This window comes from Haliotis cracherodii, unplaced genomic scaffold (genome assembly GCF_022045235.1).
Source record: "Haliotis cracherodii isolate W230 unplaced genomic scaffold, xgHalCrac1.p SCAF_1, whole genome shotgun sequence".
NCBI lineage: Eukaryota > Metazoa > Mollusca > Gastropoda > Lepetellida > Haliotidae > Haliotis > Haliotis cracherodii.
Window position 1 is genome coordinate 51976768 of NW_027266264.1, and position 12054 is coordinate 51988821.

Below are 12054 nucleotides of genomic sequence, written 5' to 3' on the forward strand. Positions count from 1 at the left end.
AATCCCTGTCATCTTTCAGGATACTACTGTCCACCAGCCACGGAATTCGCACACCAGTTCCCCTGTGGAAACGGAACCTTCAACAACCAGACCCAGGCCTCAACATACGATGCCTGTCAGATCTGTCCTGTGGGCCACTACTGCCCAGGGGAAGGCAATGAGGAGCCAGCAGGGTTGTGTTCAGGAGGCTGGTACTGTGCTTTGGGATCATGGACTGACAGACCCTCCATCCTTGGTCTAGACTCCGGCAGTGATTGCTCCTGCCCAGCTACTAGCATTGGAGGAAGGTGCAATGCTGGTCAGTTCTGTCCCTCGGGATCAGAGTCCCCCCAGGAGTGCCTGCCTGGTCATTACTGTGACGTCGATGCCCTCGCAAACGTGACTGGTGAATGTGATGCTGGATACTACTGTAATGTTAGTTCAACTTTGAAGAATCCTGTGAATGAAACTTTTGGAGATATATGTCCAAAGGGCCACTACTGTCCTCGAGCTAGCTCTTCACCTATAGCCTGCCAAGAAGGAGAGTATAGTGACTGGTTCGGCAATCACAACATCAGCAGTTGTCTCCCTTGTACTGCTGGTATGTACTGTGCTGGTCCTGGTCGGGACCTTCCCAATGGTGACTGTGACGTAGGTTGGTTCTGCCCCGAAGGAAGCATTCAGCCACAGCCACCAGGCAATAAATGTCTTGCAGGTCACACATGCCCACAAGGAAGTGGCGTTCAAACACCATGTCCATCAGGACAGTACCAGCCAGATCCAGAGAGAGGAGAGTGCTTGTTTTGCCAGGGTGGAACTTATTGTGATCAGAATGAGGCAATAACTGAACAGCAGAGTGGAGTTGGAGCTCCTTCTCATGGCGTTGTAAACCCCAAGGTCTGTCCAGCCGGGTTCTACTGCCCCAACGGCACCATGACTGCACGACAGAACCCCTGTCCTTTGGGAACATACAGCAACACAACAGGTCTGGAGAGTCTTGGAGAATGCAGAGACTGTCCAGCAGGGTTCTACTGTGAGGCGGAGAACATCACCGAGCCAACAGGTCAGTGCACAGCAGGATACTACTGTGTCCTGAAATCGACTTCCCCCACTCCGGCGCTGTCAGTATCAGGAGGACCCTGTCCACAAGGAACCCACTGTGTACAAGGATCATCATGGCCAGACCCATGCCCCAAGGGAACATTCGGGGACCGAGATAAGCTGCCATCAGAGGCTGATTGTACCATCTGTCCACCTGGAGAATTCTGCTCCCACTCCAGTTTGACAGCCCCCAATGGATCCTGCCTAGCTGGATACTACTGCAGTAATGCATCCGAGGAAGCCAACCCGGTCGGTCAAGTTTACGGCGACGAGTGTCCTGCTGGTTACTTCTGCCCAGAACACAGCCACCAACCTACAGCATGTGCAGCCGGAACCTACCAACCTCACCCACGCAGAACCAATGTGTCTGCTTGTAATGCCTGCGATCCAGGGAAATATTGTAACACCACAGGACTACCAGCTGTTTCTGGAGAGTGTGATGAAGGCTTCTACTGCACCCTGGGTGCCAGTACACCAGCTCCTTACGATGGCGTGACGGGCAACATCTGTCCAGCAGGGTCCTACTGTCCTCTGGGCTCTCCTCAACACTTCTACTGTGCCAATGGCACCTACACCAACCACACAGGAGCTGCTGTTTGTTACGACTGTCCAGATGGGTATTACTGCACCAACAGGGACCGAGCCGACCCCTGTCTGGCTGGCTACTACTGTCCCTACAAGACCGGGGCAGACCTCCAGCCCTGTCCTGCTGGCACCTACAACCCTGTGGAAGGGATGAGCTCAGTCGGGCAATGCACACAGTGTGATGGGGGCAAGTTCTGTCAGACTCCTGCTCTCTCGGCGGTCAGTGGAGAATGTGCTGCTGGCTACTACTGCAGACTAGGTGAGTAACTCTCATGATGTCATATTTATGCCAAGGACATTTGGATTAATTCTGTTCTTCAGTGCCATATTTTGAATTAGGTAATCATTTCTAATGTCTTGTGATGTTGAATGAGTGTTGAATAACCTTATTTCTATAATATGAGGTCACAAATTCATGATTATTTTCGGAACACAAATTTGTTACTTTTCAAAATGAAATATAATATGGATTATTATTGAAATTCCTACTTGTAAGACATGTAAAATGTTATTTCAAGACTAATATAAAACAAGTATCCTTAGAATGTACAGCCATATCAAGATATTGCCAAAAGACTTATCTTTTTCAGTTTGCTTGTCCTGTCTTTCTTTTGTGATTGCCTCCCTTTTTGCTACATGCAAGCCTGTAGACAATCCACAAAACAAAAAGTACATTGTGTTGTGTTATTTCAAAACAAATACTTCCTAAGTAGAATTATCCTGATTCATGGCCGACCATGTCTGAATGTCCCGTGGTTCTCTGCAGGGGTTGACACAGACAAGCCCTCCAGCAACCACACGGGTGATGGGGGAGAGTGTCCCCAGGGGTACTACTGTCCAGCAGGCACCACTGACCCCCTCTCCTGCCCCCCAGGAAGCTACAGGTGAGATGGGAGAACAGTTCAGGGGCTCATGGACATTTTTTTGAAAAAAATAAATAATATTTTTTTCTTGAATATTTTGAAAGATTTGTGTAATCATGCTGTGAAGTCTATTCTGTTGTCAAGCATATGTTGACCTCTTCGTGATGTATTCAAAGTGGGTGAACCATTAGCTTCAAAAAGAAAGGTTTGGTGTTTAAAGTTTCAGGGGATATTTTTCATTGACATCTCAAAAGACATTTGAACATGGCTTGAAATGCTAATTGGTGCACACATTTCGTCAAGTTAAGACATAGTTGTCTACTGGTTGTGTATCAGAAACTAAATAATTATGTCCCCGTGTGCTTCTGTCATCATCACAAAATTCACCTGGTATTTTAATCTGAACGAAAGGTAACATGAAGAAACTTGATGAGCAATATCAAATAATGACATGACCATAATGCTTACAGAATAAGTCATTCAAAATACTGACCCGTGATGATTCGGGTTAGAGTAGGTCTTTACCAACCCATGCTTGCCGTATAAGGCGACTATGCTTGTTGTAAGAGGAGAGTAATGGGTTTGGGTGGTCAGGCTCGCTGACTCGGTTGATGCATGTCATTGATCCAATAATGTAGATCAATGCTCGTGTTATAAGTTTACTGACTGACATCATATAGCTGGAATATTGGTGAGTGCAGTGTTACACAACAAACAAACAAACATTAGAAATAATGAATGTGGTCACTGTGAAATTCCACTAAATATCTGCCTTACAAGTCAGTCAGTCAGTCAGTCAGTCAGTCAGTCAGTCAGTCAGTCAGTCAGTCAGTCAGTCAGTCAGTCAGTCAGTCAGTCAGTCAGTCAGTCAGTCAGTCAGTCAGTCAGTCAGTCAGTGTTGCAAGTATCTGAAGTGCCTATTGTATTACATCTCCTCAGTTCTGTTTACCTTCCTGTCCCCACAGTGACAGTCCCCGTCAGCAGAACTGCACCACCTGTCCCAAAGGCTTCTACTGTCTCGAGAACTCCACCGACTTTGCAGGCCAACCGTGTCCGGAGGGCTACTACTGCCCTGCAGGCACGTCCAGCCCCTATGAGAATCCCTGTCCTAAAGGATCCTACAACCCAGCCAGTGGCAGTGACGGACAGGAGGACTGCCTGGTCTGCCCACCAGGACAGTACTGTCAGAGTAAGTATGGTCCTGAAGTCCCAAAGGTGTCCTGGTGCATGGACTGGACACTTGATTTGTAATCGTTGTAGAACGTCTAGAGCGTTAGCAGAAGGGATGGCTGATATTTGCAGATATGTGAAATATATTAAAATGTAATTTAACATACAAAATATAAGGACTCATTAATCATCAAGTGATTTCTGTATTTTCTTCAGCTGATGGGCTTGCTGCTCCCTCCGGCAACTGCACGGCAGGATGGTACTGTACAGGGGGGGCCTATATGGCGGAACCAGTGACCACCATCAACGCCACAAGCCTCCCAGACTGCACCTGCCCTCTCACCAACTACACAGGCGGCAAGTGCTGGCCAGGTGGGTTCATCAGTTACCTGGTCATGGGGGGGGCATCCTAGCTACCGAGCATGGTGTTGTCCTTGTTAACCTTGGTGTGTGGGGCATCCAAGCAGGATGGTTGGCTCGTCTTAAGAGTCTACAGAGAGTGAGTAAGTCAACTAAACTAGTTGGTCTTGCTTCAAAAGCCACTGAAGCACCTTGTGAAAACCACTGAAATCTATGTGAGCATCAATAGAGTTGTGGGAACAACATAAGCTGTCCTCAACAAAATGTCACGAAGGGTTTGTACATGTTGTTTTCTGAATGTACTATGAATTCTGGTTGTTGCAGGCACCTACTGCCCCGAGGGATCCCCCTACCCTGTGACCTGTGATGGAGGGATGTACTGCAGCCTCTATGAGCTGACACAACCGGAAGGCCTTTGTAATGCTGGCTACTACTGTAGCGGAGGAGCTGTACGGCCAGACATACCAACCAACATCTGCCCCACAGGTAAGTCGGACATAGCCTCCTACATCTTGCCAAAGGTAAGTCGGAAATAGCCTCCTACATCTTCCCCACAGGTAGGTCGGAAATAGCCTCCTACATGTGACCTTACAGGTAGGTCGGACAAAGCCTCCTACATCTGCCCCACAGGTAGGTCGGAAATAGCCTCCTACATGTGCCTTACAGGTAGGTCTGACATAGCCTCCTACATCTGCCCTACAGGTAGGTCAGACAGCCTTCTACATGTGCCCTGTGACATAGCCGTAGCCTCCTACATCAGTGCAACAGGCCTGTGGGCTTTCCATCATAATTAACTGTCACCCCGAGATATAACTGAAATATTTCTCAAAGCAGTGTTAAACCAAACTCACTCCTATGTAATACCAGTAGTACAGCATTCCATGCACATTTTGTGTTCAAGTTCTTCTGTTGACTGAAGCTTCAGTATTCTAGTTATGCTGTTGGCCACCCTAACATGAGGCGCCAGCTGGAAACTCTCAGAGCTCTGTGACCTTCCTGGTTTACATTCCCATTTGTGTTGCTTGAGGTCTAGATTATTTTTCCGAAATTACCCTGCTCCAATTATGCTGCCAAAGTGATGCCAATATAACTATATGTATCTATTTGCAACAGGAAAATGCTTCTCTCAACCATTTCTCTCTACTCACGCTGCCATAGTGAAATTGTTACTCTTTCCACAGACCATTAAATAAGCTACGCTCACCTTATGACTGACTGTCATCTCCTTCACAGGGTTTTATTGTGAGAAAGGTTCATCCACACCCAGCCCCTGTCCAGCTGGCACGCTGTCAAACACCAGCGGCAACATGAACATCACCGACTGCATCCTGTGTCCTCCTGGCTACTACTGTGCCGGCACTGCCAACAACTACAGCACTGGCCCGTGCTCAGCAGGATTCTACTGTCCTGCCGGCCAAAGCTCACCTAATCCTGTGGACTACAACTGTACAACAGGCCACAAGTGTCCCGTGGGGACGGGCAAGCCAGTGATGTGTGCTGCAGGGTTCTACCAGGATGAGACCCAGAGGAGTGACTGCAAGGACTGCCCTGCTGGAAAGTGAGAGACAGTTTACTTATAAAGCTTTCATGATTATAATTATCTGCCATGAGATCAGATTAATCATTTGTTTGCTGTTTACCACCGCACTCAGCATTATTCCAGTCATATCATAGAGGCCTGTAAATAATCAAGCCTGGATCAGACAACCAGTGGTTGAAATTATGAGCAACATCCATAGCCTCATGGGTCAAATGAAACCAAGTGATAGTGGCTGACCACCAAACCATGTTTTGACTTGTACGAAAGCATACCAGTAATGTTGCTTGGGACCTATTCTAATCCTGAATCCCTATGGATGGTTAATTATAATTATAATAATAATAATAATGATAATGATAATAATAATAATAATCCAAACTCATAGCTCTACACTATTATTACCCCTACATACGCTACAGGTGTGAAATCTTTATTGCGGATGCTCTTTTAGTGGACCACCTCCATGGTCTAGAGATAGAGCGGAGAGCAGAAGGTCCAGGATTCATACCAAAGACATTAAAAGTACTGGTTGGCTCGGAGTCAGTAAACTGTGTCTGAGTGGGGTATTCATCTGGCCTATGTTTACTTATACTGCACTGAGTAAAACTTATAAAATATGTATCAGTGAGTGAGTGTACCTCATAGGGAATTCACTGATTTCTGTTAGAGTTAATGTGGAAAGCATAATGTTGACTTCAGGGGGATGATGTGTTAATGATTGTTTGTTGTGTGTAGATACTGTGACCCTGCAGAAGTAGCGAGTACAACGGGTGATTCTGACAGTGGAGTGACAACCCCTGCACCCTGTCCCCCAGGGTACTTCTGTCCCCTCAACACGGGCGTGAAGACGTCCAGCCCCTGCCCTACAGGCACATACAGCAATGAGACTGAGCTACAGACAACTGTAGAGTGCAAGCCCTGCACTGGAGGATTCTTCTGTGAAAACCCAGGTAGGTTGCAGATATTAAGTGGAATAATTTCTTATTAATCTGGAGGCAAATTTCCATCTGACGAAGAGTTTCTCCTTGTGTTAGACCATACATATACTACTCCACTTTGAACAGGGATATTTTTGTCTTTCCATGATACACAAAACTGATTCTGATAATATGTCAAGTGTATATTTGAATATGTCTACTTGATTATCTCTATCAAAAGATGAGTAGTATAATTCATTCAGAGGCTGGGGCCACATGTGTCCCAGTCGTCTAAGGCGCCACGATTCGCTGTGCGGAGTTGCATCACTTTGGGCACGCCAGAAACCTATGATTATGGGTTCGAATCATTATGTTTCTAGATTTGTCAGCACCATACCCAGGCTCATGGGTTTCACCAAGGTGATACACATCTGACACCTGCATCACTTCGGGCTTTCCTCCCACATTAACCTGACACGCCATGATATAAGTGGGATACTGTTAAAAGCGGCGTTAAAACCAACTCACTCACTCACACATTCAGGGGCTTGCTGTCCGGATCAGAATATAATGATGTCTTTTGTCTCTGTCATTTTATTCTGCTAACATACATGTTTGTGCAGCATCCTTCTTTACCAATTAGATTTTACTGTGATGAAATGTTTTTGCTGGAAGACGCCATCTTGTAGAGATGAACTTTTTATATGCTTCTAAGATAAATTATAAAATTTTAGCTTCACATGTATACCAAGGTGTCGTTAAGTTTGATTGAATTAAAGTATAGTTCTAATTTCCCTTACCCCTAGTAAATGTGTGTTCAAATCATTTGAGGCCTGAGTGATTGCAATGTAAAATAATCTGTTTTCTTGTCCAATCTTTAGGCCTGACAGCACCAACAGACATGTGTGATTCTGGCTATGTGTGTGTCAGTGGTGCAGAGACGGCTAGACCCACAGATGGCGCCACTGGAGATGTATGTGACCTGGGTGCCTACTGCCCCAAGGGATCTGACCAGGCTGTCAAGTGCCCAGCCGGCACCTTCAGCGACCTCACCGGACTGCAGAACGTCACCCAGTGCCAGGACTGTCCGCCTGGAGAATACTGCAACACTGAAGGTGGGAGATTGGTTGAGTTTGATGTTGTTGTGTTATCAGTCATCATTCACTAGCTTTGCTTCTGATAGATCGTTTAATAGATTGCCCCAGTGTCATCTCAAGACATTTGTATATATGTATTGTACCAGCTTTGACTTATGCAGTAAAACCATTATTCTGAGTGGTTTATCCATTTTGAACTCTGGCATGGTATCTCAGTGGGATTACTGGCATTAGTCTGGACTAGTGCAAGCAGCCATACACACATATGCATGCATGTCGATATATATGTCCAACAATTGTAAGGGTGACGTAAAACCCCATTTCATCTCGACTCCATCCACAGTTGTGTTATTATTTGTTTGTTGTTCAACACTGCACTCAGCAATATCCCAGCTATATGACAGTGGTCAGTAAATAATCAAGTCTGGACCAGACAATCCAGAGACTGACATCATGAACGTCGTTCCAGGCAAATGGGACCACAGTTGTGTAGACAGATGCCTCTGACAGTTTGTCTTTCAAAAATGCCTCATGTCCATCATGTTGAAAATTGGATGAAAATTACTTACTGTCACCTCTCCTTTAGGCTTGACTCATCCTGTGGGCAACTGCAGTGCGGGCCACTACTGCCCACTTGGGGCTGTCGAACAGAACCCCATTGGTCAGACATACGGAGACTACTGCACCAGTGGTCACTACTGCCCAGCCGGTACAGGAATCCCCATACCCTGTCCAGCAGGAACCTACCTCCCCGACACCGGGCGCGACTCCGTGGACGACTGTATCGACTGTCCCGGGGGCAAGTACTGCGAGCTTCAAGGACTCTCCAACTTCACAGGTGGGTGAACAGAGAACTCTCTCCTCGAGTGTCCACAGAGGCTGGAATGATGCATCGATGAACTGGTGTACCACAATGATCATGAGTGTCCCAGAGCTTAGCTGAGTTACATCCCTTGGTCCTTGTTACTTTTGTTAGTTGACTTACAAAACTGACCAACATTAAAAATACAAATGTAACTTACAACATTTTGGGATGACAGTTTCACAATCAGGTGTAGTCCCAGGAATATGTATGTGATATTTATAGCATTCCAGAGGACAAAACCCCGACCATTTACAAACTGATGGCTCCTGGATCTGCTATGAAGTCATCACTCGAAATCCTGATGGACCATTGTGGTTCACCTCAAACAGATATCTGTGGGATTTACACTGTTGATGGAATTGCTGAGATTAGTGTAAAATGATTGACTACAACACAAAAGTCAATGTCGTACAAAGTTAATTCACTTCATTTTTAATCCATTAATGGTAAGTTAATGTGGAGGTTGAAATTTACCAGTAAGTATCGACCACCTACTATGAAATTTTGGCAAAAGAAACTCATAAAACTAGACAAGGTATCAACTATGATGGGTCCGCTAATCAGTTCAATAGTTGTCAACAGAAGACCTGACATTGATTCAGACATATGGATGAAGCCAATTTGTTGTTGTATGTATGACATCCTTTACAAATGCCTTGTTACATAGGGAACAGTAGCTGAACTAAAGAGATAAAACATATACCGGTACTGTATTCAACATAATAAGTGCGCCGCTCAAATAAGCACCCACGGTGATATTTGCTAATATATTGACTAGTGAACAATGCCAATTAGCACCCCTTCATATTGATCAATTTACACTAGACTTGTTTATTCGTGTATAATACGTCCTCGTGTGTTATATGCACCCTTAATTATGGGCAATTAAATTCTGGAAAAATATATCTGTTGTGTATAATGCACACACTTTTCTTTTGTATCATTTCAGGTACACAAACGTAGAAATTTACGATCTTTAACTCTGTTGGTTTTTTTCACCAAAATTATTTTCTAAGGAGAGACCCCTTTTTCTAATTTTGAGAGCACCTGGGCGCTTATTACATCAAACATGGTACTTTGTTTGATATTTATGATGAGGATCTGTGGCTGTTTGTGCTATGTTGCCACGATCATTAACCATGCTAGTGCTGATCCTGTTGACATCTGCCTCCAGGGGACTGTGATGCTGGCTACTACTGTGAGGAGAAGGCTGTATCCAACACTCCAACTGATGGCATCACCGGCAACATCTGTCCTGTGGGAACGTACTGCCCGGTGGGATCACATCTGCCTCTGTCTTGTGATGATGGTCAGTTTCAATGTTAACACATACTCCTTCTACATTACCCAGTATTGTGTACTTAGAGCTCCAGATAACTTTTGAGCAATTAAGTTTTTACACTACGGTTTCAATTTTAATTGGGCTATTACATTTTTCATAAGGTTAGCAATATTTTTTCACTCATCTATTCATCACTTTATTGTTTTTTTCTCCCAAAATTAGTGAACATTTTAAGATTTTAGAGAAATAATGTTTTAGATGTAAATAACTGTTCTATATGTATAGGCTTGACTTGGAAAGTAAATTAGCTGGTAATTATGTTTGGGGAAAAACGTTCTTTTGTACACATGCTGAAAAGGCTTCATTGGCTATTTATGCATGCTATTTTTATGCATTTGAGTTTTTCATTTAATGCATGCATTTCTGTTCCCAAGTTAATTGAAAGTAATTGGGTTTGAATATTTTGGGGGGTATTTTACGCAGATATGCTGCTTATCTGTAGCTCTGGTGTACTGAGAGGTTCCAAGGTTTTTACACTTCAAATCTCACCTGGAAACTTGTGTTTCTGATTGCCTTTTGAGATTAACTCTCTCTTTTTTCACTATGATTGTGCACTTCAAACATGCACTCTGCTTAGAAGTATGTGCAATAAAAGTTGACGTATTATTATAATTATCATTATTACGATGATGGTGGTGATGATGATGATGATGATGGTGATGATGATGATGGTTGTTATTATGACTTTTGTGTATCACAGAAATTCTGCAACTGACTCAATTTTACCTTTTGAATTTACTGAGACTTTCTATACCTTGTGGTCCTAATTGGCATCAGTAACTGATTCTTTTTTAGTTGGATTTGGAAAACAAATATTTGTTTGGATCTATACCAATAATCTCTGCTACAATTTATAGATGACAAAACAGTTATTACCTGTGTATGTACATGCAAGAAAACTACCGGGTAAGTGTAATATTTTTCATGGTACTACTCCATTATGATGCAACCATTCTCCCTGCCCAGGCACCTACATGAACCACACAATGGCCAGCGCCTGTGACATCTGTCCGCCGCGCTACTACTGCGTCAACAAGGACAGACCGGACCCCTGCCCTCAGGGCCGCTACTGTGAGGGCAACACAGGGTTCAACATGTCGTTGTGCCCAGCAGGAACCTACAACCCCGTGGAGATGCTGATGGCCGAGGCGGAGTGCACGGCGTGTGACCCGGGGCACTACTGTGACACCCCGGGCCAGGTGAATGTGACCGGCATGTGCTCGGCTGGCTACTACTGCCAGAGCGGGGTCAACACAGCTGCACCCAGCAACAACAACACCGGATTTGGGGGTGAGCTGGGACTAGGGGGTATTTTCTGTGTCACTTACGAAAATAAAGATAATGTTGTCTAATGTAAACATAAAACTGAAATTTAAAAAAAATAATTCAAATTGTCATATTTACACAAATATTAAAGACTATTAAAAAACAATTGTTATCTTTGTAAAAAAGAGGGGTGGTTGAGTAGCCTAGTGGTTAAAGCGTTCGCTCGTCACGCCGAAGACCCGGGTTCGATTCCCAACATGGGTACAATGTGTGATGCCCATTTCTGGTGTCCCCCCCGCTGTGATATTGCTGGAAAATTGCTAAAAGCGGCTTCAATCCATACTCACTCACTCGCTGTAAAAAAAAGAATTTTTTTTTTTAGTTTTTCGCATGAATTGTTGTCCAAATATCATTTGCATATTCAAATATTTGGGAATTGTTTTCTCATATATACTACTCAAAAGAAGTTAAAGAACACCCATATTTCTTTTTTTACATGACTAGAGATAGTCTGTCATGTCAGTGACATAAGTAAATGTTAAGGTGACAGTCAATGTAAATCTTTCAATAGTTTGGACAGCATGAAGGCATCAGAGGACATTGCTTGCCTATATTCCTAGCATTATGTTTGTTCCCAGGGTGGTGCCCCACTGGTCACTACTGTCCTGAGGGTACCGCTGACCCCCTGGGCTGTGCTGCTGGCACCTACACAGACGTGACCCACCAGGACACCTGCACGCCCTGCCAGATGGGATACTACTGTCTCACCAACTCATCCACGTACCTCGACACACCATGTCCTAAAGGTGAACTGCAATATTCATCACCATCACTGAGGCAATATGTGTTTCATTTGAAATTCATCACAAACTTTGATTTTGGCCTTACTTTCAGTATAATTTAGTCTTAGTATGTGGACAATAACATTTTCATCTTGCTAGACCAGGAAAAATGTAACTAGACTTGGAC

General features: G+C 44.4%; 1 protein-coding gene across 1 annotated transcript in view; it reads left to right on the forward strand.

Annotated features, from left to right (window-relative positions):
• The window catches only part of LOC139479285 (uncharacterized), a 142091-nt gene that overhangs the window by 75960 nt on the left and 54077 nt on the right, over positions 1-12054 (forward strand). The window contains exons 38-49 of the mRNA XM_071262151.1: positions 20-1924; positions 2432-2549; positions 3494-3717; positions 3915-4070; positions 4383-4544; positions 5292-5616; positions 6334-6548; positions 7397-7630; positions 8199-8450; positions 9652-9786; positions 10786-11109; positions 11724-11891. Of these exons, the coding sequence (XP_071118252.1) occupies positions 20-1924; positions 2432-2549; positions 3494-3717; positions 3915-4070; positions 4383-4544; positions 5292-5616; positions 6334-6548; positions 7397-7630; positions 8199-8450; positions 9652-9786; positions 10786-11109; positions 11724-11891 (4218 nt within the window). The remainder of the gene's footprint in view (positions 1-19; positions 1925-2431; positions 2550-3493; positions 3718-3914; positions 4071-4382; positions 4545-5291; positions 5617-6333; positions 6549-7396; positions 7631-8198; positions 8451-9651; positions 9787-10785; positions 11110-11723; positions 11892-12054) is intronic.